This window comes from Mesocricetus auratus, unplaced genomic scaffold (genome assembly GCF_017639785.1).
Source record: "Mesocricetus auratus isolate SY011 unplaced genomic scaffold, BCM_Maur_2.0 Super-Scaffold_4256, whole genome shotgun sequence".
NCBI classification, from domain to species: Eukaryota; Metazoa; Chordata; class Mammalia; order Rodentia; family Cricetidae; genus Mesocricetus; species Mesocricetus auratus.
The window spans coordinates 116,607,875-116,635,485 of record NW_024429182.1 but is presented as its reverse complement, the minus strand read 5'-3'; the positions used below and the strand labels follow the sequence as shown (position 1 = coordinate 116,635,485).

Sequence of the window (27,611 nt, the reverse complement as noted above, 5' to 3'; positions counted from 1 at the left end):
AGCCAGTTCCAGGACAGCCTCCAAAGCCGCAGAGAAACCCTGTCTCGAAAAACCAATAAATAAATAAAATAAAAGGAATTAACTCCATTCCCCGAGCCTCCGATGCGCCAGGGGGCGCTACATGTAGACGACCTATTCGGACTCTGGGGTTTCAGTCCCCCGCGCGATGGGCTCCGAGGTAGCTCAGCTGCTGGAGGCTGCTGACTTCGCCGCTCAGAAGCACCGACAGCAGCGACGGAAAGATCCTGAAGGGACTCCCTACATCAACCACCCCATCGGTGGGCGCGCCGGTTGGGAAGCAGTTCTCGCGGCGCGTGGCGGGTGGGGACTGACTGGGACGGGAACACAGAGTGCACAAATTATTGAGCGCCTACTGAGTCCCAAGCTTTGTGTCTATCACTTTTCATGCGTTATGCCGTGCAAGCCTCACCTGGGGCAGTAGCCGGGATTGTCCCGGTAGTACAGTCGATATCCCAAGAGGCTGAGGGGCTTTCCGAGGCCAGCTGGTGAGGGGGCTGCGTCTGGCTCTCCACTGTGGCTCCCCCTAGTCTGATATCTGCTTTGCCCCTGTCAGGTGTGGCCCGGATCCTAACCCATGAGGCGGGAATCACTGACATTGCGGTGTTGCAGGTAACATTACTCTTCTCTGCCGGGAGGCTGGCGTGGGCGTTAGGAGTACTGTTGAGCAACGGGTGCCCTTTGACTGGTAGGCTAGTGCCACTGGGCTGAACGGGAGCCTATCCCCAGGCGGCCCTGCTCCACGACACGGTAGAAGACACGGACACTACCCTGGATGAGGTAGAGCTGCACTTTGGAGCACAGGTTCGGCGTTTGGTGGAGGAAGTAACAGATGACAAGACTCTGCCCAAACTGGAAAGAAAGCGACAGCAGGTACAACAGGCCCCCCCACAGCAGCCCAGGAGCCAAACTGGTGAAGCTGGCAGACAAACTATACAACTTGAGGGACCTGAATCGCTGCACCCCTCAAGGTATGCTCCGCTACTGGCTCCGAGGGGAGGGGAGGGATGTCCAACTTCTAAAAAACATATATCGGTCAATTTCCCAGAAATAAGGGGGGTGGGGTGGGGATGGGGTGGGGTGGGGTTGGTCTTAATGCCTCCAACTAAGCCTGGAGCAGTCTTCTGTCAAACGTGGGAAGTTGGTGCTCACGGGGAAGTTGTCAGGTCATCCATCCCATCGCAGCTCATCTTACCGCCTTGTACAAAAGCTCTGCAGCAAGCAGGCAAAAGCCAAGGCTGGCCCGACATCCCACGAGCCGGTTTCCGCCCACTCTCGTGCAGGGTGGTCAGAGCATCGAGTCCAGGAGTACTTCGAGTGGGCGGCGCAGGTGGTGAAGGGGCTTCAAGGAACGAACCAGCAACTGGAAGAGGCACTAAAGCAGCTGTTCGAGGAGCGAGGGCTGACTCTTTGAGCGGTGTTCGGTGGCATCCTGAGGCATGACTCCAGCAAGATGGGATTCTTACCGTAGTATTTCAGAGCCTCCCCGCCTCTCCACCCGGCGCATACATTACAGGCTAAAAACATCTGCATTTTCTTACTCAGCGGAGCCCCAAATATGGAAATCAGATATACCCATGCACTCACAGCCCTTCCTCAAGTCTTGGGTCTGTTTACTGTTTTACATGGTGGGACCTCTGGCCCCTCTGGGACTTGGGATTGTGTAAGCTTTGGTTTATAAGCCATGGAAAATAAAGTACTTAGGGTAAAAGTTTAAATTGCCGCTGCTCCTTCTCTGGGTTCCTGAGTGAAGAACCCACGCCCCGGATACTGGCTTCCAACTATGTGGCCCTTGTATCGGCTCCCTTGATTGAGAGCATCAACCCTTGGAGCATGGCGTCCTTATCACTGAGCTGGGCTGTTATGAAGTCAGGTGACATCTGGAAAGTTCCCCTACCGCAGACATAAGGAAAGCCACCACTTACTGCTGGGAAGAACAGAAACCCCTGTAACGTGAAAAGGCGTGGAAGACCTGTTTCCCCGTGCACAAACTGCAGCGGGTGCTCAGTAATTCATAGCCTATGCCTTGGCCCTTAAAGATTGATCGTTTCCTGGGTTGCTAAGCGGCAAGAGCTTCCGGGATGCCCGGAAGTTGCCCTGACGTTGCCCCACCCGTGGGGGTGGGTGGAGTCTGGAGGAGGGGCGGTGGGAGCGGTCCACCAGCTCTTTTGCAGGGCAAGGGGAAGAGAAGGTGTCCGTAAACTGCTGAGGATTTTTTTTTGTTATATTTTTGTGTTTGTGTGTGCGCGCGCGTTCGGACGTCCCACTATGGGTGTGGCAATCAGACCACAATTTGGGGAAGTCGGGTTTCGCCCTCCTTCGTGTGGGTCCGAGATGGTTTGTCAGGCCTGGCGGGCTTGTGCCTTTACCCAGAGAGCTGTCTCGCTTTGCCTGCCTCTTAATTTGAGGGGCGGGGGATAGGCTCTCATGCAGCCTAGGCTGACGGGCAAAGGTTGACACTCTTCCTGCCTCTGCTGGGGTTACACACTGCACAACTCGATGTCGTCAATTTCATCAGCCATACAAGGACCTATAGTTTTTACACGGAAGCTAATATTGAGCTGCACTTCAATTGGGAACACATGCGCGCACACTTGAAGGCAGTGGTCATTCCTCACCCGCCAGTGGTTCACTGCTCTTCAAGCCGGTTGACCACCCAAGGCTGCTCCTTCCTGCTTCATGTTTGCCTTTGGTGCAGTGTGCCTTCTCGAGCTTCTCCTTTAGTTGAGCTGCTCATGTGGATATCTTTGACTGTTCTGACCCCAACCCCTCCCCCAGTGTTTCTAATAGACAAGCCAGGGTGTTCAGGAAGGAGGCAGATGGGGTCTTTAGAAGCACTGGGGGTTTCTGCCTTCCTTAGCACCTTTGGGTGGGACATAATTCATCTCCAGGACACAGTGAGCTTCATTACTTTGGACTATACCTTCAAACGTTGACTTTTCCGAAACCTTTTTTTTTTTTTTCCTGAGAGCTCAGCTAAGTCGCCCAAAGAGTCAGGGTGTTTCTTATGCTGTTCTACAGAGCAAGTCTGCATGAAGAAAGTGCTTGAAGGCATTTGTCCTGTGGCTTGTTGGGGTTTCCTTGACCCAGGCTGACAAAAACACCTCTGTCTGAAGCAAGCTTTTCCCTAGTCCAGCAGATTCTTCCTTCCCAAGGTGAACTAATTTGCCTCCCTCTTGCCCTTTGTTTGTTTGTTTGTTTTTGTTTTTCAAGACAGGGTTTCTCTGTGTGGCTTTGGTAGCTAGCTTTGGCTGTCTGGCACTCACTCTGTAGACCAGGCTGGTCTTGAACTCACAGAGATCTGCCCGCCTCTGCCTCCCGAATGCTGGCATTAAAGGCGTGCGCCACAAGGCCTGGCCCCTTTCCTTTTACAATGGCCATTATCCCCCTAAACTAGCGAGGATCCTGTATAACTAAACCACCTCCCACAGGTCCTACCTCTCAATATTTCACTGAACGACAGAGGGACACACATTCAAACTATAGCATGCAATGCTTACAAAGAAACCCAAGTGTTGCTTCCCCCAAGGGACTTCCTTACTGGCCATTACCTCTAATTTTCAACTGTGTCATACTGTACATGTTAAGAAGTCATCATCACCAGCCCGCCTTGGGCTTCCTGTGTGCAGGCTATTCTAATCAACCAGGGAGTCCAAAGTCAGGAGCTGGAACAGACCCAGTCGCTCCTAGCAACTTATGATTTGGACTTTACTCACCACTGGGCCTAAACAGAACTGGTCTGGTGAAAGACCTAGCCTCTCCTGTCATCTCTGAGACTTGCCCTTTACATATATTTTTGTTGGGAAAGAACAAAAATTTTCAGAGATCTCTAGTGGAACTGCAAGTCTCACCTTCACTACATAATTTTTCCTCTTTGAGTGCGGGAAGATAGTTTGACAGCTAGTGTTTGTTTGAGACAGGGTCTCAATATTGTTCAACTCCTGCCTCTGCCCCCAGAGTAGCTGGAACGTAAGGACCTAGCTTCACAAGGGCCTTCTTAGTAGCCACCAGGCCAGTTGAAGTCAGAGAAGCTGCTGTCCAGAGTTCCTGCTTCTTTCTCTGCATGCCCTGGGGAAAGCAGATCCCGACGCTGTGTGGGCCTGAACTCCCTACGAGGGAGAGGCTGACGCACCTTACACTTTCTCTCTGTGCCACTCTGCCCTGTCCTCTTTGTGGAGGTGGATGTGTTTCAGTGAGGAAGTCCTTCCCTTCCTGGTGATTGGGGTTGTTCTGTTGCTCCTGCTTCCACTGTAGATTGTTATCCTCATGGCAGCGAGGCCTCAGTGCCAGAGCTCTGGACAAGGCTGCTTGCCTTTAAGGAGTATGCATGCGCTGGGCCATAGCTGAGAACAATTTGAGTCAGGTTATGGTGGCATGCACCTGTGATTCCACACTTGGGAGATTGAGGCAGGAGGATTTCTACAAGTTGGAGGTCAGCTTGTGCTACCTGTCTCGGAAAACAACAGCCAAAAACAAAACAAAACAACAACAATCCCCCCAAAAAAACAAAACAAAACAAAGGAAATTCTTTGGCCCTGATTCCAGAGATTGCTTCAAAGGCTACACCAGGAGCTGTCTTTCCCTCTGTGCCCCAGAGTGAGCTTTTGTTTCTTGATTCAGTTACATGTAACCCTGCCTGTACGCCACTGCAGCACGCAGCCTGAAGAAACAACCCTGTGTAGGACAGGGCAGAAACGGCACTTTCTAGAAGCAACTCTGCTACTGGACATTCCCAACAATATTGCTCTAAGTAATATTTAAATGCATATGGTGTATACCTGTGAGCCCAGCATGTGGGCAGCAGAGGCAGGAAGATGACAAGTTCAAGTCCAGTGTGGTTCTCTATGGCAAGTCTGGGTTAGCCAGGGACACATTACAAGAATGCCCTCCCCAAACACTTTTGTGTGGCATTAACTTTAGTGCACATCTAACACCTCCAATGAATATCCTTTATTCCGCTAATTTCCTAGGGGTCCAGAGTCTCCACTATCATTTGACTACAGACCATGCACCAGCCTAACACTTGCTATTAACAGGGGCTTCACATTCTTTCCTCGTGTGTTTAGGCGGTCAGGACAGAAACTTCCGCCCATACTTGTCTACCGCCCAGGCTCTACGCTAAGCAGTTCCTACTCATCATCTTATTTCTTTCACCAAACATGACTAGGAATCCATGCGGCCTGAGCCTGGCTGTAGTCTGAAGGACCTCCCAGAACTCAGCCCTGTCACTGTAGGACCTTTGGGTGAAAGCTGGGCAGACCCTGGTGATGTCCTCAGAGGAGCCAAAGCAGGTTTTTCTCCTGCAGTCCTCATTCAGGGCACACACCTGCAAAGTGTACTTTAACCTGTTTCCTATCACACGCTTCCTTTGTAGTCTTTCCCCCTATCATGTTATGTATAGAAAAGCCTTCCTACATCAAATGTAAAAATATATTTTTTTGCTGGGTGTGGTGGCACACGCCTTTAGTCCCAGCATTTGGGAGGCAGAAGCAGGTGGGGATCTCTGTGATTTAAAGACTTAGTCTACATAGTAAGTTCCAGAACAGCCAGAGCTACATAGTGAGAGTGAGATTTTTATATATGTATTTTTTGAATAATTTCTTGTTTTGCTTTCCCCTCCAGAGCTAATTTTTGGGAAACTGAGGTAAGAGTTTCAACTAACAGCTAGCTGTCTCAAGGAACTATTTATGAAACGATCCATCTCCCTGTCCCTGAACGTCTGTGTGCATGGGTCTGTCTCTCTGACCAACACAATGACTAAATTCATGCTGGCAGAAGAGTCCAAGCCTTTGAGGACTCTGTATGACAAGTGCCTTTTGCCCCCCTTGGGACCACCAGCCATATATTACCACTGTCATTCAGAACTGCCTCACACCCTCATCCTGTACTCTTCTAAATGAATATCAGAACTGGCAGGATTCCAAGAAGTCTCCACTCTTGCTGGAATTACATTGATTTTATGGGCTGATTTGGGAAGAACTGGTGTTTACATGGACAGCACTCAGGCGACTCACAGAACACCTTGCTGGGTCTTCAGTTGGCACTGGCTTCTTAGATATAGCTTATGGTTTAAAAACAATGGCAATCATGGCGTTCCCTTGTCTCCATCTGCTGAATTGCAGGGATTAGTGATACCGGAACCCTGTTAAACATCAGCATGCCCCAGCTAGTTTCTGACTCTCAGGAGAGTGCCTTGCTGTTTGGTTCTTTGGGTGCTATAGGTTACTGGTGACAGGGACCTTTATCTAGTATGATGCTTCTTTCTGGTCTTGGCTTTCTAAGTTTTCATAAGGGATGGAGCTACACTTTTACCAACTTTCTTTTCATCATTTATAGACAAATTCTCTACTAATTAAGGTAAAATGAGGGCTCATCAGAGCATACAGCCTCCTAATTTCGTCTCCATCTTCTTTGTCCCACATACCAGGAAGGCAACATTTCTGTAGATGGAGCAAGGATGAACCTCCTCCACCTGCCACGGGACCCAGCATGGGATGCTTCACAAGGTGCCCAAGCACGGGAGTCTTGTGACAGGAATTCGTGAGGAGAGTGGTGTGTGACATAAAGAAGCAGGGAGGGTGGGAGACACTTCTCACCCCTACCACAAATCAACACATCACCAAATGACCAGCGGAGAATGGGTGTGGGTACCTGAAGTGTTCTATGGCCTCTGACCTTGATTTAGAGTCTCAAGCTAGTCCTTATCGCCACCTAGCCAGGGTACACAAGCCCAGAGGTACTAAAGGCAGAGGCAGAACAGAAAGCAGCAAAGCCTTTAGGCTCTTGGGAGAACTAGGGACCCATCTCACTCCTCTATCCCACTAATAATGGATCTCTACGTCCCTTCTCCCAGAGTCACCCTGCTCCTGTGCCTCATAACAGGACATGTGGGGCCTATGTCACCATAGCCTGCCTAGAGCTAGCTCATGACTGCTGTCACCTGGCACTGGGCTGTTCCTCACAGCGTCCTTGACCTCTTCCGTTTCCCTCCACTCTTCCTAAATCCCATTTTGGGAAAACGATGGGAGCCTGAGCCTGTGCCCACCTGGGCACCTACTCACAACCCAGAGAGCCTCCTCTCCCTTGTCTCACTGGCACCTGCTTACCACTGACATGTGGTTGTCCCAAACACAGAAGCAGCAATAGACAATGTAAGGGCAGAGCCCAGACTGTCACAGTTCTGAGGCAGAACGGAGGGTGACACTAGTGTGGCTTGTCAAACCGGATTTGGTGTTAAGAGGTGGTCTCTGTGGATAAACTTTCTCTTCAGGCCACGCGAAGTCCTGACCTAACCCAAGCGGAGGCGGAAGGTGCCAATCTCCATGGGCTCCAGGAAGATGTCAGTGCTGTTGGAGGGTGAGGCCAGAGGGTACAGCAAAGTCAACGAGGTTGGCTGCAGGAATACCACATCCAGGCCATGGAAGAGACCTCCCAAGGCCATCTGTGAAGAGAGAAAGGCAGGCTGAGCTGGGCACTGCTAACACTGGGTTAAATTCCTCCTTATATCAAGTACTACCTTTTAGTTATTTTTCAGACAGGGTCTCACTCTATAATCAAGACTGCCCTCAAACTCAAGCAACCCTGTCTCAGTCTCCTGAGTGTTAGGATTCCATTGTGAGCTGCCACACCTAGCTCTCTCTCTCAGTTCCTTAGAGGTAAAGTAATGCTCCACGGTGACACACAGTTGTGGCTCTTGGGAGGTAGCGTCAGGTAGCTCGGGAGTTCAACTCAGCTTTGGTTACACAGTAAGGCTGTATCCAGCTTACATAAGCCCTTGTCCCAAAAATAAAAATAAGATAAATAGATATAAAAAGAAGGAAATGATCTTACAGAAGCTACAGTCCTCTCAAAAGCAGCAGGCCTCAGACAGGGCTTTGCTGCAATCTACTCAAGCCCGGGGCCTGTCCAGGTACCTGGTGCACGAACTATTACACCAAGCTGTGTTTGAGAACAAGGACTGTGTCTGGGTTCACTTCTGAGTAACCAGAGCCAGCCAAGTGCCAGCGGACACCATGACTCATGCTTCAAAAGGGGCAGCAGTTATCATTTCTCGTTGCCCACTTGGCTCTTACAGGTCCCTCGTCCAGTTTTCTAGTTCCGTGCCGTATCTGAAACTGCTCCTGCCCAACTCAACACTAGAATCACTCAGCCTCCCCTTTGTCTCTGGGGAGACCTGAGGTTCTGCCAACCCCTAGTCCAGCCTCCCTCGAAGCTCTCAGAAAGCTACTGCAGAAATCCCGGCTCACTGTCCTGACCAGGGGCCCTGCCAGGCCCCACACCGGGCCCTGCTCACCTTGCCCTGGCTTGTGGTACAGTTGAAGCCCAAGTTCTTGGCCTCGAGGCCACAGTCAAAACCCTTGCGGTGCAAGATGAGCGCAGCATCGGCTGAAGGCAGGGTGTCCTGGAAGACAGTCGGGCAGGGCGTGGAGGCTGGCAGCACTTCTGCACGAGGCAAGGCCAAAAGAGGGGACGCCACAACCTGGTGCTGAGCCTTCGAGCCCACTGGAGCACTTACCTCAGCCGGGATCGTGCGCAGATTGAGCAGGTGGAAGTCGCAGGGCAGTGGGGAAGCCAGAGGTTGGAAAGAGCGCAGCGTGGAGCTGGTGACCTGCTTCTTGGCCACGGGCAAGGCGAGTGGAGGCGTGTTGAGGTACATGGACGTCAGGTGGCTGAGGAGGGACGGGTAGCTGGTAGAGCGCTCATCTTGGACCTGCAAGATGGACCTAAAATGTAGGTGAGGGAGCAGAGCCGGCTACAGGGTGAAGAGGAGACAGGCCAGATCCTTTCAGAACAGTTTCCCTGGTTCACGTGGACTCTGGCTGCCTGGTTCCAGGCCCTGAACCTCCAGCCTTCACGAGTGGCTACTTCTCCTGGTACTCAACTTAGAGAGGGTCATGTTACTAAGCCCACGTCTATGTTTTCCTTTGTGGCTTCTTTAACACTATCATAAAGGATGTACTCTCATTAATGCTGTCACCACACACAGAGATGGACAGCAGACATGTTTCACTATGGACAGGCTTCTGATGGTGACTGTCCCACGGTAAGACGCCACATCCACACTGCCGGCTTGAGCTGGTGAGACCATTCCTCAGGTGGCTCCCAGGATGCCACATCCACACGGACTTTTCTCACAGCCACTGCATTTCTGTGTGCTGACCCCTGACCTGGCACCAGCCTCTGGGTGCCCTATATGCAGACGCCCTTCACCCTTCAAGCCCACGCAGGCCTAGCCCTCTTCCATTTTGCTTCTGCAATGTCTTGAACACACTGTCACTACAACTTCGTGTTCCTACCCTTGGGCTTAATTGAAGTCACTAAGGCTTCCTGTTTCAACATCTTGACACTGTCATCCCTGCCTTGTCTCCCCCCAGAGTCACTCTGCTGCTGGCAGTCCTGACAGCTGAGGGCAAACCCTGACAGCACCCTCCCTACTCAAGACCTTCCACTGTCTGCAGACTCTGGCTAGGCCCCCGAGATCTCTGCAGTCTGCTCTGCCCAGCCCTCCCATCATGCTCTAGACCAGCACTGGCTCATGGAGTCTTCTGAAATAACAGAAACACCATCTGCTATGCTTTCTGTGATAGCTACTGCCCACCTGGGACCACTGGGGACTTCAATGTAATTTTAAAAACCACTATTATTATTAGTTTGTGTGTGTGCATGGGCTGCCTGCATATATGTCTGCACACTTTCATGTAGGCAGTGCTCCTGGAGACCATTGTACCCCTTGAACTGGAATTAACAGATGGCCCTGAGCTGCCTGCCCTGTGAGTGTTGAGGACCACTAAGCCATCTCTCCAGCTCCCTGTCATTTTTTTCTTTATTGTTCTGAGACAGGATCTTACAATGGAATTCCCATTGCAGACCAGGCTTCACCTTCATAGAGATCCACCCACCTCTATCTCCTGAATGCCAGAGTTGAAGACATGTGCCACCATACCTGGCCCAAGGAGTGTCACTGGTGTGAGTGACAACCTCAACTTATTTGAAGTATGGCGATATACTCCTATAATTCTAACCCCTGAGAAACGGAGGCAGGAAGATGAAGGCTAGCCTGGGCTACATGAGACCTTGTCTCAAAAAAAAAAAACCAAATAAGTAAACAGGCACAGGTAACTGGGCACAGTGGCATATGTCTGTGGTCTTAGCTACTTGGGAAGCTGAGACTAGAGGCTCACTTGAAATCAGGAGTTCAAAGTCAGCCTAGGCAACAGTGAGACCAAAATCAAGGTTAACCAAAGATAGCCCTGAGGTTATCCTCACTAAATCAAGAGAGTAGCCCAAGTTATATACACACACACACACTCTCTCTCTCTCTCTCTCTCTCTCTCTCTCTCTGTCTCTCTCTGTCTCTCTCTGTCTCTCTCTCTCTCTCTCTCTCTCTCTCTCACACACACACACACACACACACACACACACACACACACACGACTGGAGACTTAGCTTAGTGACAAAACACTTGCCTAACATGCGCAAAGCAGCCCTGGGTTCAGTGCAAGTACCAAGAAATGGCCAGCACCTGTGGATGGTGGCTGCCATGCTGGTCAGCACCGCTCTAAAGCCACTAGTGTCCCTTCCACACTGTCATCGCTGCCTTCTACTGTGTGCACGGCTCCCACTCATGAAAGCTGAGGCTGGTGACGCCATCTTCCACCTCGTCTTCAGTCCATGTGGCCCAAGGAGACCCCACCTCAGCCCTGCACTCTGCACTCAGGGCAGCCCCATCCTGCTCACTAGCAGGGCCCAAGGGGGGTGTGCATGGGCCCGTGTCCTTTAGTTCCCACAGCACAGCAGGGGCTCAGCATCTACCTAGGAACAGGTGACTAAGCCCCACCTGCAGGGTGCTAGGCAGCAGACTCCAACTACAGGGCTAGACTGCTCACCCTAGACTACCAAGGCCCTCGCTCACCCTTACCTTTAGGCGCCTGATCATGTTGCTGGAAAATATCAAGCCCCTAAACATGGCTGCCGGTTTGGAGGAAAAACCAGGCTGGTGAGGTAAAGAGAGGTGAGCAGGGCTGTGTCAGGGTTAGGAAAGGCTCAGGCTGGAAGGGGGAAGATGAGGTAGCACAGAGAAAGGCAGAAGATGAACATGACGGGGGCAAGGTGACAGGGTGTGGCTTGGGAGGGACTGCCAGGCTGCATGAGATTGACCAGCAAATGCCATAGCCTCCCGGCTCAATGCAGGAAATAAGCTTACTGTCTGCCTCTGCCCTCCTGCAGGCACATCTGGGAACCCACAGGGTCACCCACAGGGCGGAACCTACACTAGCTCACCGGACAATGGGCCCAGATTTTACCTCATGGCTCAAGGTTCGCCGTTCTAACAGGAGGCGGAAGTGGTTGCAGGTGATCTTGTTGTCTTTGAGCCCTTGGCCTAGACCCCGGTTGTCATCCTGCATTAGCCGTCGGTCCAAGATCACCTCCAGCTGGCCTGGGGAAGTTAACAGTGAGCTCCAGCTTGCCAAGTCCATGTCTAAGCAGACACTCCACCTCAGGTACCCAGGGAAAAGGCCAGTGACAGACAAGCTGAGTCACTCAGAGGAGAGAATGATGGATTCTAGTACTGGGAGAGCAGTGAAGGTGTCTTGCCTTACTTCTCTAGATGAAGAAGCAGGAGGCCGAGAAAGAGGAGCACTGCGACTCGGGAGTAGAACTTATGCCCTGGGCTGGGCTTAGGCCAGCGGGAAACCTCTTGGGGACCATCCACACAGAACTCAGGAAACAGCAACCAGAAATCCGAGAAGCCTGTCTGCCACACTGCTGCAGAGTCCCTCATCTGAGGTGGGCTTTCTCAGGCTGGAAACATGCTGTCTTGCCTCTGCTCTAATAGTATCAGCTAGAAGGCCCAGCAGTCCAGACTGGAGTGGATGGCTTTGTCTGTCAGAAGCAGGCTATGGTGAGGACAGGCAGGAGGCAAGGCTCGGCAAGGTCTCCAGTGAGAGACGGGAGAGGACCATCTCTGTTCCTGTTTGGACTATGCTTGGGGGAGGGTCTCACTGCAAAGCTGACGGATGGGTGTGAGGAAAAAAGGCTTTCACCAGTGACCCACAACAGCTTTCCCCACAGACGGCCAAGTTCCCTTTCATCTCCACAGTCCTTACTCTGATTTCTGTAGTCTCTTTGGCTTTGTACTCTGAGCAGACACAGGAAGCTATTCCCAACCCTAAAATAGGTTCCATGCATAGAACATAATCATTTAATGCCCTATGTCCCAGAGGGGCAGACAGCTGACAGAGCAAGGACAATGGGCTGCATTCAGGAGTTTTGAGACAGACAGATCCCCAAAAACCCTGGCAGGAGGCAGGAGAGCCACACTCCTCCCATAGAAGAAGCGGGCACAACACTCACCACGACTGTGGCAAAGCCTTAATCCTGCACTCAGTTCAGCCCTCACGATCTCTATACCCCACAGACAGAAATACCTTTAGGGCCTCAGAGTCCACAAATCCCTGCTCATCTTGTCCCAAGGCTATGGAGATCACTGGGGATGGGGGAGCCTTCACCTTGTCCCTGACAACGTCTCACTCTCTCAGTACTGAGGGGGGACCCTCACACCTCGCTCACACTCTGTGAGTGATCCTTCACAGAGCTAAGTCTCCAGACAACAAAGCCTGCTAAGTTGCCCAGACTGAGTTTGGATTTAGGATCCTCCTACCTCAGCCTCCAAGGAGCTGGGGTCACATGACTGTGCTGCTAGGCCCAGAGATGTTCTTTGATTAGTAAGAATGTCAGCCTTTCTTTTACTGACCATTAGGAGGAGATATGTATATTTCCCCTTTCCTAAATACTACATTGTAACCACCTGCCTGGTGGTGGCCTCGCCTTTAATCTCAGCACTCAAGAGGCAGAGACAGGTGGATCTCCGAGTTCAAGGCCAATTTGGTCTGTAGAGCAAGTTTCAGAACAGCCAAGGCTACAGAGAAACCCTGTCTCAAAAATAAAAAAAAACACACACACACAAAGAAAAAAGAGCTGCACCCTCAGCTGAGAATAACCCTTCAATACCCAGCTGCTTCCCCCAAGAATAGGCTGCCCAAGTGTGACTGACAGGGGCTGTGGATGGCTCACCCCCTTCTCAAGCTTTGGGGTGACGGGGCCTTAGAAAGAGGGAAGGAAGCCCTTCCCCAGCCAACAAAGTGGACCGGCTGGAGCAAGGGTAGGCTGCTTCCCTACTCACCATCACCGAGGCTGGAGACACCCAGAGCCTGCGCGGTGTGCAGCGTGAGGCGCCTCTCTGCATCTTGGATGTAGGCCATGACTGGCATGGGGTAAAAGTTAGCCTGCAGGGGCAACTTCTTTAGATATCGCCGGGGTTGTACCTGTCGGGAGGAGTTCAAGGCCAGGTAGGAATGGTGTCTGATTGTGTTCTGAAAGCTCTCAGTGTGAAGGAATCCCTGGTTATTATTTCTTTGTTTTGTTTTTGTTGTTATTGTTTGCCTGCTTTTTTTAAGATACAGGGTTTCCCGGCCGGGAATGTAGTTCCATGGCAGAGCACCTGCCTTGCATGCATAAGACCCAAGGTTCAATCCCACTACTATCAAAAAAGAAACAAAAGTAAACTATCTTCAAGGGTCTGACTTCTCTGACATTCACTGGAATGCAGAAACAGAGCCTTCCATACGATGATTGCCTCTTTTTGGGCTGGAGAGATGGCTTGGCAGTTAGGAGCACTGACTGTTCTTCCAGAGGTCCTGAGTTCAATTCCCAGCAACCACATGGTGGCTCACAACCACCTTGAATGAGATCTGGTGCCTTCTGCTAGCAGGCAGAAGACTGTATACACAATAAATAAATATTAAAAAAAAAGATACAGGGTTTCCCTGTTTAGCCCTGGCTGTCCTGGAACTTGCTCTGTAGATCAGACTGGCTTCGAACTCGGAGATTCCCTGCCTCTGTTTCCTAAGTGCTGGGATTAAAGACATGTGCCATCACTGCCCAGCTAATTTTTTTTTTTTTGGTTTTTTCGAGACAGGGTTTCTCTGTATTGTTTTGGAGGCTGTCAGTCCAGCCTGGCCTCCAACTCACAGAGATCCGCCTGCCTCCGTCTCCTAAGTGCTGGGATTAAAGGCGTGCGCCATCACTGCCCAGCTAATTTTTAAAAGTGTGTTTATGTGTGTAATGTGTGTGCATGGGTGTATGTATGTGTGTAATGTGTGTGCATGGGTGTATGTGTTGTGTAATGTATGAGCATGGGTATATGTGCCATGACACACACATGGACATCAGTAGACAACTCTTTGGAATGGGTTCTCTCCTTCCACCTCTGTCAGGGTTCCAGAAATTGAACTCAGCTTGCCAGGTCTGGCCAAGCTTTGCCCATTGAGCCATCTCACTGGCCCCATAGCTGCCACCAGTCCTTGTCACCCTCCCCACAGCACCTATATTGGGAGGCCAAAAGCAGTCCCAGGTCTGTCCCACAGGGCCCAAGAATTACCTGAAAGCCATTGAGGTCTGTGAAGAAGGTGCCCTGGCTGCCAATGTCCGTGTGGATGCGCAGGGCCAGCTCTTTGTTCACGTAGTCCCTGATGTCTACCTGGAATGCCATGTCCAGAGACAGCCCCTCTACTCCTGCACACAGGGCAACCAGAGGTGAGGTGAGCAGGGCCTGAGAGGCTATGTCAGGGAAGCCTCTACCCACCCTCCTCCTGGGAGCTCCCAGGGCATGCTGACTGGATTTTCCTCAAGAGATCAAGCATCCCGAAGCATCCCATGCCAAAGGACACATCTGCTTGTCAGCAGAGATGGGACAAAGGAACGGGTGCCAGCCTGCGGGACTCACAGCTCCTTGTGACCTCCTCCTGCAGGGCTCACCTGGCAGGTTGTACAGTCGAACCACTTGGTGAAAGTGCTCATAATACGCAGCCACCTCTGAGAAGAACGGGCCTTCGGTGACACGCAGCACAGGAGGCTTCTTGGGGATGTAGGGCTGGGAAAAGAGTGAGTGGTCACTGAAGCCACAGCAGAGCCCAGGGGGACAACAGAAGTCCTCGTCCCAGTGCTGTGGCCTGACCATCTGGATAAGACCACAGCCCACCAAGCTCCACAAGGCAACAAAGACAGGACAGGACAGCACACGACAGGACAGCACACGACAGGACAGGACAGGACAGCACACGACAGGACAGGACAGGACAGGACAGGACACGACAGGACAGGAGAGGACAGGACAAGATAGGAGAGGACAGGACTGGACAGCACAGGACAGGACAGGACAGGACAGGAGAGGACAGGACTGGACAGGACAGGACAGCACAGGACAGGACAGGACAGCACAGGACAGGACAGGACTGGACAGGACACAGTAGGCAGTGACACTGAAGGAATGCCAGGTCCCTCCCAGGCTCCTCTCCCCACCCACAAGGCCCACCAGGTTCTGTGAGGCGTCTCAGGTACCTTAGCCTCGCTGTCAGGCAGGAAGAGGTAGGCACCACTCTTATCTTTGGACGTCCGGGTACCATAGATGAGGAGCTTCATGTCCATCTTCTGCTCCTGCTCCTCATCCACCCTTCGGATGCTCTGCCAAAAAACACAGCCCTGACCCCTGGCCCCACACCAGCATGTCAGGTCTCCCCCTGGGAGGGCACAGACAGACTGCCCCCAAGAAGCCAGGCCAGTGCTACAGTTGGGATCTTAGGGTCCCCTATAAGGTCTGTGTGTTAAGGGCTTGTCCCCAGACTGCTGCTACAAGGCGAGGTTGGGGACAGTGGGACTCTATCATTTCCCTTCCTCCCTTCTACTTTTTCTTCCCTTCTCCTTCCTTCCTCCCTTCCTTCCTTCCTTTTTTTTTTTTGGACAGGGTTTCTCTGTGTAGCCCTGTCTGTCCTAGAACTCAATCTGTGGACCAGGCTGGCCTTGAACTCAGGGGCCTGCCTGCCTCTGTCTCCTGAGTGCTAGAATTAGAGGAGTGGGCTACCACCCAAAGGGGCACCTTAACTTCTGATCTTCCTACCTTCACCTCCCAATGCTGGGATTACAGACATGGACCACCACACCCAGGTTTATGAAGTGCTGGGGACCAAACCCAGGGTTTCTTGTAGCTGTTGGTAGACTGCTTATCTGGCATGTATCTCCAGCTGCCACATTCTTTTTTCTGAGACAGGATTTCTTTGTGTAGCTCTGGCTGTTCCAGTCTATGTCCGTTCGTCTGTCTGTCCTTCCTTTTTTTATTTTGTTTTTTTTTTAATTTTTTATTTAAATTAGAAACAAGCTTGTTTTTCATGTCAATCCCAGTTCCCTATCCCTCTCCTCCTCTCCTGCCCCCACCGACCCCCTATCCCATCCACTTTCCACTCCCCAGGGAGGGTAAGGCCTTCCATGGGGTTCAAAGTCTGTCATATCATTTGGAGTAGGTCTAGGCCCTCCCCCATGTGTCTAGGCTGAAAGAATATCCTTCTATATGGAATGTGCTTCCAAATTCCATTCATATACTAGGGATAAATACTGAGCCACTACCAGAGGCCCCATAGATTGTCCACGCCTCCTAACTGACACCATATACAGGGGGTCTGGATCAGTCCCATGCTGGCCTCCCAGCCATCAGTCTGGGGTCCATGAGCTCCCCCTCGTTCAGGTCAACGGTTTCTGCGGGTTGCTCATCAGTCCTTCTCTCTGCAACTGGATCCCAGCCTTCCTTCCTGCTGAGACATCATTTCACTGTGTATTTCTGGCTGACCTGGAACCCACCATGTAGACTAGGCTGTCCTTGAATTTACCTGTCTCAGCCTCTCAAGTGCTAGGATTAAAGAAAGGTGTATACGGCCAGGAGTTGGTGGTGCACACCTTTAATCTCAGCACTCAGGAGGCAGAGGCAGGCGGATCTCTGTGAGTTTGAGGCCAGCCTGGTCTACAAAGCGAGTTCCAGAACTGCCTCCAAAACAATACAGAGAAACCCTGCCTCGAAAAAACAAAAAAAGAAAGGTGTATACGACTGAACCTAACCTACCTTCCTTCCTTCCTTCCTTCCTTCCTTCCTTCCTTCCTTCCTTCCTTCCTTCCTTCCTTTCTGCAGTTTTTCAAGACAGGGTTTCTCTGCGCTGCTCTGGCTATTCTGGAACTAACTCTGTAGACCAGGCTGGCCTAGAACTCACAGACATCTGCCTGCCTCTGCCTCCTGAGTGCTGGGATTAAAGGCGTGTGCCACCAACGCCCAGCTCCAACTTCTTTCTTTAAACTTTTTTGAGGTAAGGATCTCATGCAGTCCAGCTTGGCCTCAAACTTGCTATACAGTCAAAGATGACCTTGACCTTCTGACCCTCTTGCTTCTGCCCCCTCCATTGCTGAAATTACAGGTCTGCACCACAGCACCCAACGTCTGCATCCTGGTTGTGAAGTAATTTACTTCACTAAGATTTGTTCCCTGCCTAACTCCAGGCCCCAAAGCAATGGGTCTGCCTAACTGTAGGCTCAAAGCTCAAAACTGTAAGCAGAAATAAACCTTCTCTTCTTTACAAGTCACAGACACAGTTGTGGATGATTAACACACTCAGCCTTTGCCATGCTGTCAGCTTGAGAGCTGTACGTCAGGCGATAGGAGGCGCATGGGGCCAGGAACAGCTAGACACAAGCTCCCTGGTGCCTGTGCCCTCCCTCCCCTGGTCCCTCCCCACCACCCCCGGCCTGGCCCTTTACCTTGAGGAGCCCAGTAAGGCCGGAGAACCAGACCTGCATGTAGTGATTGCTGATGGAAAAGTCACTGGTGCTCGAGTCCATGACACGGAGTGGGAATGCCGTCTGCCTGCTCACTGACAGCTTCACATCATTCAGGTAGACACGTACGGAAGACGGCACTGTGTGGGGCCCATCAAGGTCTGGCTGCAGCTGCAGCGTACTGAGGCCCAGGGCTGGCAGACGGATGGGTACCAACACCTGTGGGCCCAGGGGCAGAGAGGAGCAGGTGAGCATCTGTCCTCACAGGCCGCCTTCTCCCTTCATCCTTGACCTCCACATTCTGTTTTCTGAAGCCAGCGTGGAACCTTACGCTTCTACCTGTCTGTTTTGGGATCTTGGTTCTGCATGCCTGTCAGCCAAGGGGCTCTCAGTTGAGAGCCTAGGGTCTGAAGCAGGTTGCATATACTCTCTGAGCGACCTTAGGCAAGTACCTTAACCTCTCTGGACTGCTGTTTCTGGTGAAATGAGGATTGTGTAACTATGTACACTTGAAAGAGTTTAATGAAAGCCAGGAGTGATGGTACATCGGTGTATCCCAACAGTCAGGAGGCTGAACCAGAGTTTCTTTGAAGCCAACCTGAACTATACAATGAGGTCTTGTCTTTAAAATAAATTCTGAATGAATTAGATATTTAAGCACTTAGAGCAGTGCCGGCCATGATCTATACCTGAACATTTATTTTTCATCCATATTACAGATGAAAAACATAGTTAAGTCAACACAATAAATCATCATTAGAAGCTTGTGTCCAGGAATTAGAGATCAGGTTGGGCAACATATAAGACCCCATCACAATGAAGCAAACAATAAATACTTGATGAGCAGCTGAGGGCACTATTGTTGCGCTCAGTATAATTATTACCACAGTGTCCTCACCATCCCTTTAAAGATACTCAAATCCCAAGAGTGACTGTCCTTCAGGCAATGCCTCTCCCCAAGCCACCTGCCTCCATCCTGGGGGTAAGCAGAACCCAGCAGAGCAGTGGGAAGCAGGTGTTCCCGAGGCCCCAGGAGAGGTACTGCTAAGCAGGAGGGCTGAGCCCTGCCTCACCTGGTAGACATCGGGGACCATGTTAGTGGCCGAGCTCCAGTGCGCACTGATCTGCACAGACAGGGGCTGGCCCTCCTCTGAAAGGACTCGCACCCTTGGGGAGTTGACCAGCAGGGACACCACACTGAGCCGCTCCTGTTCCAGTGGGTTAAACAGCACCACAAACCTGTGGGCGGAAGGTGGGCTGACCCAGCGTGCTGCAGCGGCAGGACAGAGCAGCAGCCAGAACCCGTGCCCCCTGCACTGTGAGGAGCTGGGGGGGGCCTTGGCTCACCTGGGGGAGGAGGGATCCAGCTGGATCACTGTGCGCTCCGGCAGGGCATCGTGACTTAAACGACTGTCATCCTGCAAAGACGTGGGCGGGAAGAGAGAAGGATGAGTGGGCTAGCCCCCCCACCCCAACCTGTCCAGACCACCAACGACCTAGGCATGGAATCTGCACTCCAAGACAAGAAAAGGGAACAGAGGAACAGTGCCCACCAATAGCAGCTCTTAGGGTGGTACCACCCACACCGCACAGTCTGTCAAGCAGACGCAGGAGGGACTCACCATTTGAAGGAAGGGTGTCCCAGGGTCAAATTCGTAGGTCTCTTTGTCGCTCAGCACCAGATAGTGAGCAGCATTGATGATGACCTGCTTCAGGCTAACCAGGGACCGCAGCAGCCTGTGGTAGGCACGAGAGGAAACTGAGAGATGGAGGCCATGGGGAGGCTATCTGCCATGCCAGCGGGACCAGCCCTCAGCAGCCTGCCCACCAACCACCCACATATCCTCTCTTTGAAATGGGGGGGTCAGCCTGGTCTACCGAGCGAGTTCCAGGACAGCCTCCAAAGCCACAGGGAAACCCTGTCTCAAAAAACCAAAAAAAAAAAAAAAAAAAAAAAAAAGAAATGGGGGGTGGCTCCTACCTGACCCCATAGTCCACTACCACCGCCTCCTTGGCAGTTCCGGTGATGGCATCATGGTGCTGGAAGAGCCCCAGTGTGCGCCGAGCTTCCGTCAGAAGAGCAAAATCAGACAGTGGGTACTGGCCAGCCAGTCCGGAGCGGCGGGCATGAGCCACAGCCAAGCTGTATAGAACCTCTGCCCCACTACCCAGAGAAAAAAGTCAGTCTTCTGGTTCTGTTCAACCCTGATGGTGTCCTCCCTCCCTACCCTGCTCCTCCTACACCTCAAAGGTTAACTCAAACTCAGCAAGGGGAGGTAGGCAGTTCTCACCGCAGATGGGCTTCTAGGACTCGGTCCAAGCTCTTATAGAAAGGTCGGGAAGTGTAATAGCCTGTCCAGTAGTGGTCCTCCCGGTCAGCATAGGAGAAGAAATCTCCACTCAGCACAGGAAACCCTGGAGGCCGGGCACCAGGCTCCACTCCTGTCCTCTTATAGAGAGCATCAAAATACTCAGAGAGGGTCCCAAACTGGGCCTGTAGGAACCCAAAACAAGCTTCCATCAATGACAGAGCCTCCTGGGATCTCTGGTCACCATTCCACAATGCTGCAGATGTGGGCAGGGGTGAGAACTTTGTCTAGCAAAGGGCAGCAGATTTGTATGTCTTGCTCTTCTGGGGAACGGGGATGAATTCTGATCCACCACACAGGAACCTTGCCCAGGACTGGTTCAGGAGGGCCAGCCTCCAGACGGTAGCCGCAGACCCACACACGCCTCCCACCTGCACATGGAGCTCCGGCTTGCTGTTGAGGAAGTCAAAGAGCCGCTGGTAGTTGAAGAACTGGGCATCCCATTCCTGAGGCTTGTCATATCGGAAGTCATCGCCCAATGGCACGAGGAGGACATTGCTTCGGAAAAGCCGGGACTTCTTCCGGTACTGATCCAGGAGCAGGGCAGCCCTGCAAACAGGTCACAGGCCCGACATGAAGTCCCAGTGAATGGGGCCTGGGGGTGTGGCTCAGTAGATAAAACATTTGCCACTGAGTGTGAGGGCTGGAATTTGGGACCCCCACAAACATGTAAATGCCAGTGGGCATGGTGGCCTGACTTTAATATCAGAGCTCAGAAGCAGACGGGATCCCCAGAGCAAGCTGCATAGCTAAACCAGTCCATATTGGAGATGAGCTCTGGATTCAGCTGAGAAACTTTTTCAATAAGGTAGAGAGAGACCAAGGAAGGTTCCTGATGTCAGCCTTGGTCTCCATACACACTCACAGACCTGGATATGCATCCACAAAGGTGGGTCCACATGCCTGCAAACTATGCCTGGCGGCACTCGCTTTTTTCTTTTTTTTTCAAGACAGGGTTTCTCTGTGGCTTTGGAGGCTGTCCTGGAACTCACTCTTGTAGACCAGGCTGGTCTCGAACTCACAGACATCTGCCTGCCTCTGCCTCCCGAGTGCTGGGATTAAAGGCATGCGCCACCACCACCCAGTTTAGCACTCGCTTTTAACTCCAGCACTGGGAGACAGAAGGCAGGCATGTATAAGGCCATGTATGAAGCCAGCCTAATCTCTATAGCGAGTTCCAGGCCAGCCAGGACTACATAATGAGATCCTGTCTTAACAAAAGAAAAAGAAAAAGAATTTCCATGAAAAGCTAGGCATAGTGGTATATCCTTGTAATCCCAGCACTTGAGAAGCTGAGGCAAGAAAATTCCAAGTTTGAAGCCAGACAGGTCTACACAGAGAAGGCCTGCTGGGTGTTGTAGCACATTCCTATAACCCCAGCACCTTTGGGGTATCAGTAGTTCAAGCCCATTCTCACCTACACAGCAAGTTCAAGGACAGCCACAGCTACATGAGACTCTGTCTAAAGCCCCCCTCCATACATACGAAGAAAGGTGCCTTGCTTGAACTGTATGAGAACATTTATTTTTTGTCCATGTTATCTATCCAATACAGTCTTACAGCATGTCATTAGAGGCTTTTTCTTGCCAGGTATAGTGACATGTGCCTGTATTCCCAACACCCGGAGGCTGAGGTAAGAGGATTGTTGCAAGTTTGGGGTTAGCCTGAGCTACAGAATGAGTACTGAGCAAGTCAAAGCTACATGAAAAAACCCTGTCCCCCCAAAAGAAAACAAAGAAAAGTAGCTTTTTGGGTGCTTGCCTGGATTGCAAGCATGAGCCACTGCTGCTGCTATTACCACATTCTCAACACTTCAGCTAAAATGACATTTACATCAACCTTAACTGATACTTTCGTAGGGGTCTAACTTTAGCCACAGTGACATCTTTGAGGTCCTTTAGAAGGGACAGGTCTTTTTTCTCAGAGACTAGAGTTCTCCAGCAGGACCGGGTGGGTCCGAATAGGATTTGGACCTAGAGAACAGAAGATCCACCTGTCTGACCTGGAGCTGATCCAGAGAACCTGAGTCAAATGAGGAACAGCAGCTGAAAGTTTGCAAGAAATGGTACCAATGTAAAAACTGTTTAGGGCAGGTGCCAGGCATAGTGACACACGCCTTTAGTCCCAGCACTTGGGAGGCAAAGATAGGCACATCTCTGCAAGCTTGAGGCCAGCCTGGTGTGCATACTGAGTTACAAGACAGCCAGAACTACATAGTGAGATTCTGTCTCAGAAAAAAAAAAAAGACGCCTTTAGTCCCAGCACTCGGGAGGCAGAGGCAGGCGGATCTCTGTGAGTTCGATGCCAGCCTGGTCTACAGAGTGAGTTCCAGAACAGGCTCCAAAGCAATACAGAGAAACTCTGTCTCGAAAAACCAAAAAAAGAATTGTTTAGGGCTGGGGATGTAGCTCAGTTGGCAGAGTGCTTGCCCAGCTTCCCAAACCCCTGATTTGGGCATAAACCAGGTGTGGTGAGTCATGCGTGTAACCCAGCACTCAGGAAACAGAGGATGTTTGAGGCCAGCCAGCCTGGAATATGAGATCCTGTCTCAAAGAGAAAGGGGGGGCGGGGAATGTCTCCCAGTCTATTAGGGTATCAGAAGGCATCCTCACTGGGGAAAGCAAAAGCATTCTGAAAAAGAAGCTAAGCGCTCTTCCCATTCCCCAGGGAGGCAGGAAGGAGTCGCTACTGCTGATGTGTGGCCTAAACTCTCCACCAGACTCTGCCCTTCTTTCCAGGTATGGTCAGTCCTGTGTGGCACAGCCGAGACCAGAAGCCATGTTTCAGCCCAAATCCTCTGACGAGCAAATGTCAATACCAGCTGGGTGGTAACAGGTAACAAAGACCTGCCACCCCATTCTCAGGAGACGGAGGCAGGGGGATTGAGTAACGCTGGGCTACATTGCTCAAAACCCCACACCCCGCACCTTGTCCAAGCAGGGCTGACAGCCGATACCTGTCTGCCACGTTGGCCTCCGTAATAGCCCGGGGTGGCACCTTCCAGGGGCAATTGATGCGTCCACCCGGCAGACGTTTGAAATCGAACTGGCAGCAGATCTTGGGGTCAGGGCCACAGGTGTGTGGGACGTCATAGCTGTAGAAGGGCATCATGTGGCAAAAGATGTCTGTGCTGGAGTCTGTGTCTGCAGAAAAAGACAGGGTAGACTGTAGAGCATGTGCAGGCTGGGACTAGGACATGGGGCTCCCAAAGCCACAGCTCCTGCAGGAGGTATGCCCACAGAAGCCAATCAGGGGTCAGCATGACTCTCCTAGCCCGAGAGCAGAGTTGTTTCAGGCAGTCTGCCCTTAGGGACCACAGGGGCGGATTTCTAATTAACCTCCCCTTCCCCAGTGAAGACTACACAGCTACAATACTCATGCCCCTCCTTGGCCTTACCCCACAGCTGCCTCCACATGAACTCCAGGCTGTGAGTGGCAGCAAAGTGCTTCTTGATGGCATAATGTACCCTCTGAATCAGCATGCTGGTCAGGTTGGCACGGCGCAGCAGGTAAGGCATGGTGGAGCTGTGCCCAAAGGGGTCCACTGCCCAGCCCGAGCGTGGGGTTGCACCTGGGCAGAGCACAGATTTCAAAGGCCCCGAATACCTCAGGGACTGGCCCTCTGGCTTCCTAGTGCCCACCAGATAGCTGCATGAGCCTAGAAAGGAACAACTACCTGCCAACCCCTGTACCTCACAGCATCTTGCCACAGCAGTCAGGCCCAGCTCTGGGGCAGAGTCTAGCTCCCGTTTCCAGACTTACCCAGGTTTCTCTCCAGCCACTGGTGTCCCTCGATGAGTTGGTCAATCAAGGCAAAGTAGTGGGAGTTGGCCTCATCTGGCATCACCCACCCACCTGTTGCAATCTCCAGCTGCCCGTTTCCCACCAGCCTAAGGATGAAGGCACACTCAGGATGTGGCAGGGACCCTTTGCTTGGTCCCGGCAGCCAGAGGATGACAGGGACTGCATGCATTGGCCTCCTTCAGCCAGAGAATACTCACAAGCTTGGTACCCACAGAATGAGACCAGAACAAGCTAGGGCTGAGATGACTCTCCCGCGCCTTCCCAACTACTACTGACCTTCGGACTGCTGCCTTTTTTTGGGCACTGATGTTGTCCCACCACTTGGCGAAGAAGGAGACCTCTGCCCAGAGAAAGCGTCGTCGGGGGTCTTCCTGCAGCTTGGACACCATGCTGTTGAGGATGTGTTGGGTTTGTTCTGTGTAGTACTTGTCAAAAGTCTTGATCCAGCCTGGTGGAGCCAACACACGTTCCCTGAATGCGCCGCCCACATCAGCTGCGTCCCTCCTTGTGTCCGTCATTAGAAAGCGTCCCCTACCCTGGCCGCCGGGCTGGCTGGGCATTCACCTGGATCATTGTGAGAGTGGGGTACCACAAACACCTGCAAGTCTTCAGCGTCCCAGTCGTTCGGGCTGTAGGAGATGTCAAAGCCTTGCCTCCACACGCCACCCTCCACATTGTCAAAGGGCAAGTCCTCAGACACAGCTAGCATCTGCCAGGGAGGAACGTGGCTCAGCACCCAGGAGCCACCACGGGAAGTCCCCGCCAGCACCAGCTCTTACCTGAAGTTCTGGCTTCTGACCCTTGCCCCCCAAAGCAAACTGGCAGTCTTGTGGGGAGACAGAGAAGAAACTGGGCCGGGGCTCTGGGAGCACAGCCCACGAGCCGTTGGCTGTGTGGTAGGGCAGCAGGGCTGGCGGGCCCTCCGCATTGGCTGTCAGTTCCAGCACAGAGTCCTTGATGTGGCTGATGATCTCGTGGTTCTCCTCCAACAGTTGTTCCAGCTGTTCGATCCGGTTCTGCAGCACGGAAATTTGGCTCTGCCAAAATTAAGAACAGAAAGTAATCACTCCCAGCTCCCTGTCACGGGAAGAATTCCTGCTTGGGGCCACCACCTGATGCCTGTCTGGTGTATGAGGCCCAGCCAGACCGTGGGCCTACGGTCGAAGGCCGCACATCACTCGGGCAGACCCCTATCCACTAGGCTTGTTAGCAGCACCGCCCTCCAGCTCGTGGACAGCAAACATTTCATCTCGCGTGCCTGTGCTCAGCGACTGTACTTCCTGCCTCAAGCAAGCATGGTGTTGAGGGCTGCATTCAACTTAATGGAAAATTAGCAGTGTCTGCCAAGAACTCGACTCGGACCAGCAATACACATGGCCACTGTCCTCCTTCTCCCATTGCTGCTTTCCACTTCCTGTCCTGGCCAGGAGCACAGCCCAGTGGTGGAGCATGCGCTTAACAAGATGGGCATCCACCTCCAAAAGATGTGCCTACGAATGTTCCTGGGCTACATCTCAGCTGTAGATCATGTATCCTGCCGGCCTGCACCAGGCTCTTGGACTAATCCCTAAGACAGGAGGGAGGGGCGTGTTCTTGTCCCGTACCGACACAGCACTCCCTGCTGGGGAGATGTCCAAGCCCTGGTGTGACTTGCATCTGAGAACAAGGTGTGACTCACCCTGGGAAAGTTCCCACCGTTCTGGTGTCTGGCAGGATCGTGCTGCACCCGGTCCAGCATCAGGTAGAGGGAGAAGACGGCCACACAGAAGATGGCAGCCCCACACACCGTCACCTGCTTCTTCAACTTCATACTGGCCCCACACGCACCTGGCAGGAGAGACACCATCTGTAGTTTGGCATGCAGACTCCTTCTGCCGGTCTTCCTATCCAATGCCTTCTGGATTCCCAAGGAGCACCTACTTGTGCCTGACTCTGGTAGAAAGAAAGGGAGCTTCCAACAACCAAATCTTGGTTGAGACTCCCAGCACACAAGGAGCACATAGATCTGGGCGTGGGTCCTGTAGGACAGAAGTTCTGCCTCTCCTCAACTGGAGCTATAAAAACCAGGATGCCGGGTGTGTGTGGGGCGGGTTAGACGGCTCAGTAGGTAAGGGCACTTGCAGCCAAGCCTGACAGCCAAGATAATCCATTTGACTCACACGGTGGGAATAGAAAACGCAACTCCCACAAACTGCCCTCTGGTTGCCACACGTTTTCTGTGGCGTACACGCTCACTAATAAACAAATGCAACACATTAAAAACAAAAACAAAAGCAGAGGTAACAGAGCCTCTGCTCTGACCCACACTTCATTACAAAACCACTGATTGCAAACAGCTTGCTCAGGACTCTGCCCGCAAAGAATGCCTGCCCAGGCTCCCTAGCCATGTGTTTCCTCCCTTCAGATGAATAAATACCAAGGCTTCTATGTTGTTTGACATAGAGGTACAATCACCGGCTGGAGAGAAAGCCAAGCCGGCTACTCCTGGGTCAGACAGCTACTCAGCAGAAACAGTGCCTGATCCAGACCCTGCCTCAGCAAGAATACAGAATGGATTTCTTTTTAAAGAAGAAACGCTCTCGTTTCTAGCAACCCCGTATTAGTAGTCTAGTATTCTCCCGGTCAGTACTGACTCCTGCAGTGCAAAACTTCCAGTCCTGGCTTCCAGAGCGCTTTAAGGGACTCAGGAGAAGCCAGCGGCCGAGACTCAAGTCCCCAGGGTATCGGAAGCCAGGCGCAACTTCTCGGTAACGGGGCAACTCGAGAGGACCCACAGTGCCCGCTGTCACCGCCCGCGGGTCCCCACTTGCCTGTGACGGAGGGAGGACGCTAGCTGCTGAACGCGCGTGGGCGGGACCGCGTCCTGGAGTCTGCTCTTCCGGCCCTGGTGCTGAAGAGCTCTGTCACCTCACCCTGCGTCCTACTTAGCGCGAACTGATTCCGCTCAGGAGCCTCCGGGCAATATTTTTAGCCCCTGGAGATTGGGTCCGGGCCAAAGAGGGAGGAGCTGGGAAGCAGGAGCTGGGTCACCGCTGGGGCAGGCACCTGCCACGGGGGCTCCCCCGCAGGCCCGCCCAGCCCCCTCCGGCCCTCGGAGCTCAACGGGCACCCGGGGGCCGCAACGCCCGCGGCCTGCAGGCAGGAGTCATCGCCCGCACCCCGGCTGGCCCGTTACCGTACGCGGCCGGCCTCCCGCCGCTCGGGACCCTGCCGGCCGAGCCGCCACCGCTAGCATCCCCGGGGACCGCAGCCCGCGCTCGGGCCGTTGCGCAGGCTAAGACAAGAGGCCTGCCCACCCACCGCCCCTGCTCGGTCCCGCAGCCGCGCTCCCGCGGGGGCCAGGACCGCCGCGCGCTCCTGCGCTCGCTCCGCGCTCCCGCCTCCAGCGGCCGCGGGGTCGAGCAGCGCGTCGGGCGGGAGGAGGGGCGCGGGGGACCGCGCACAGCGTCCCCTGGCTCCGGGCCCCGCCGCCGTCTCGCACCCCCCACCGTGTTCCGCAGCGCCCCCTAGCACCAGGCTCGGTCGCCTCCCAGCGTCTCGGCCGGGTTCCCGCGATGCCCCCTGCTGGGTCGGCACCGGGGTCCGCTATGGCTGCCTCGCGCCTCTGCGCAGCCGTTGAAAGGGCAGGGCGCGCGCTGCGGAACCCCAGCAGAGCTGCGCGACTTTTTTTCCTCGATGCTCCGAGAGTTAGAATCAGGCAGAAGCAGAAAGGGCCCGTGCGTGCGCTGCGTTGTGGATTCCTAGCCTGGCTCCGTAGTGATGTTTCTT

At 52.8% G+C, this 27,611-nt stretch overlaps 2 protein-coding genes across 3 annotated transcripts; one reads left to right on the top strand and one right to left on the bottom strand.

Annotated features, from left to right (window-relative positions):
- Positions 1–103: 103 nt before the first annotated feature.
- Positions 104–1,736, top strand: Hddc3 (HD domain containing 3). The gene is given in 5 exon segments (XM_005077804.4): positions 104–278; positions 575–630; positions 748–903; positions 905–989; positions 1,302–1,736. Coding segments are annotated over 5 exon segments (540 nt in total). The 5' UTR covers positions 104–166; the 3' UTR covers positions 1,433–1,736.
- Positions 1,737–4,953: 3,217 nt separating this feature from the next.
- On the bottom strand, positions 4,954–27,214 carry Man2a2 (mannosidase alpha class 2A member 2). Of its 2 annotated transcripts, XM_040729635.1 has the most exons (24): positions 27,019–27,214; positions 26,654–26,850; positions 25,522–25,670; positions 24,623–24,880; positions 24,408–24,552; positions 24,120–24,291; positions 23,802–23,929; positions 23,437–23,610; positions 22,996–23,182; positions 20,411–20,588; positions 19,962–20,164; positions 19,652–19,834; positions 19,293–19,407; positions 19,018–19,088; positions 18,744–18,909; positions 17,653–17,889; positions 15,418–15,540; positions 14,836–14,950; positions 14,459–14,592; positions 13,202–13,343; positions 11,322–11,455; positions 8,534–8,728; positions 8,312–8,419; positions 4,954–7,459 (listed from the first exon to the last, which is right to left on the bottom strand). In XM_040729635.1, the coding sequence occupies exons 3-24, from the start codon at positions 25,651–25,653 to the stop codon at positions 7,307–7,309; spliced, it is 3,453 nt and encodes a 1,150-aa protein (XP_040585569.1). In that variant the 5' UTR covers positions 25,654–25,670; positions 26,654–26,850; positions 27,019–27,214; the 3' UTR covers positions 4,954–7,306. The 2 variants fall into 2 exon arrangements, with proteins under 2 accessions (XP_040585569.1, XP_005077862.2); XM_005077805.4 differs by having other exon boundaries at positions 26,654–27,214.
- Between the last annotated feature and the right edge of the window lie 397 nt (positions 27,215–27,611).

What these genes read in the sequence shown, in the direction of transcription:
- Man2a2 (XM_005077805.4), bottom strand. Translation starts at nt 25,653, where the DNA reads ATGAAGTTGAAGAAGCAGGTGACGGTGTGTGGGGCTGCCATCTTCTGT. An exon ending in CCACTCTCACAATGATCCAG is followed by an intron (nt 24,292 to 24,407) that starts GTGAATGCCCAG and finishes TGGCTCCACCAG; the next exon opens with GCTGGATCAAGACTTTTGAC. An exon ending in GTCCTAGAAGCCCATCTGCG is followed by an intron (nt 19,835 to 19,961) that starts GTGAGAACTGCC and finishes TTCTCTGGGTAG; the next exon opens with TGGGGCAGAGGTTCTATACA.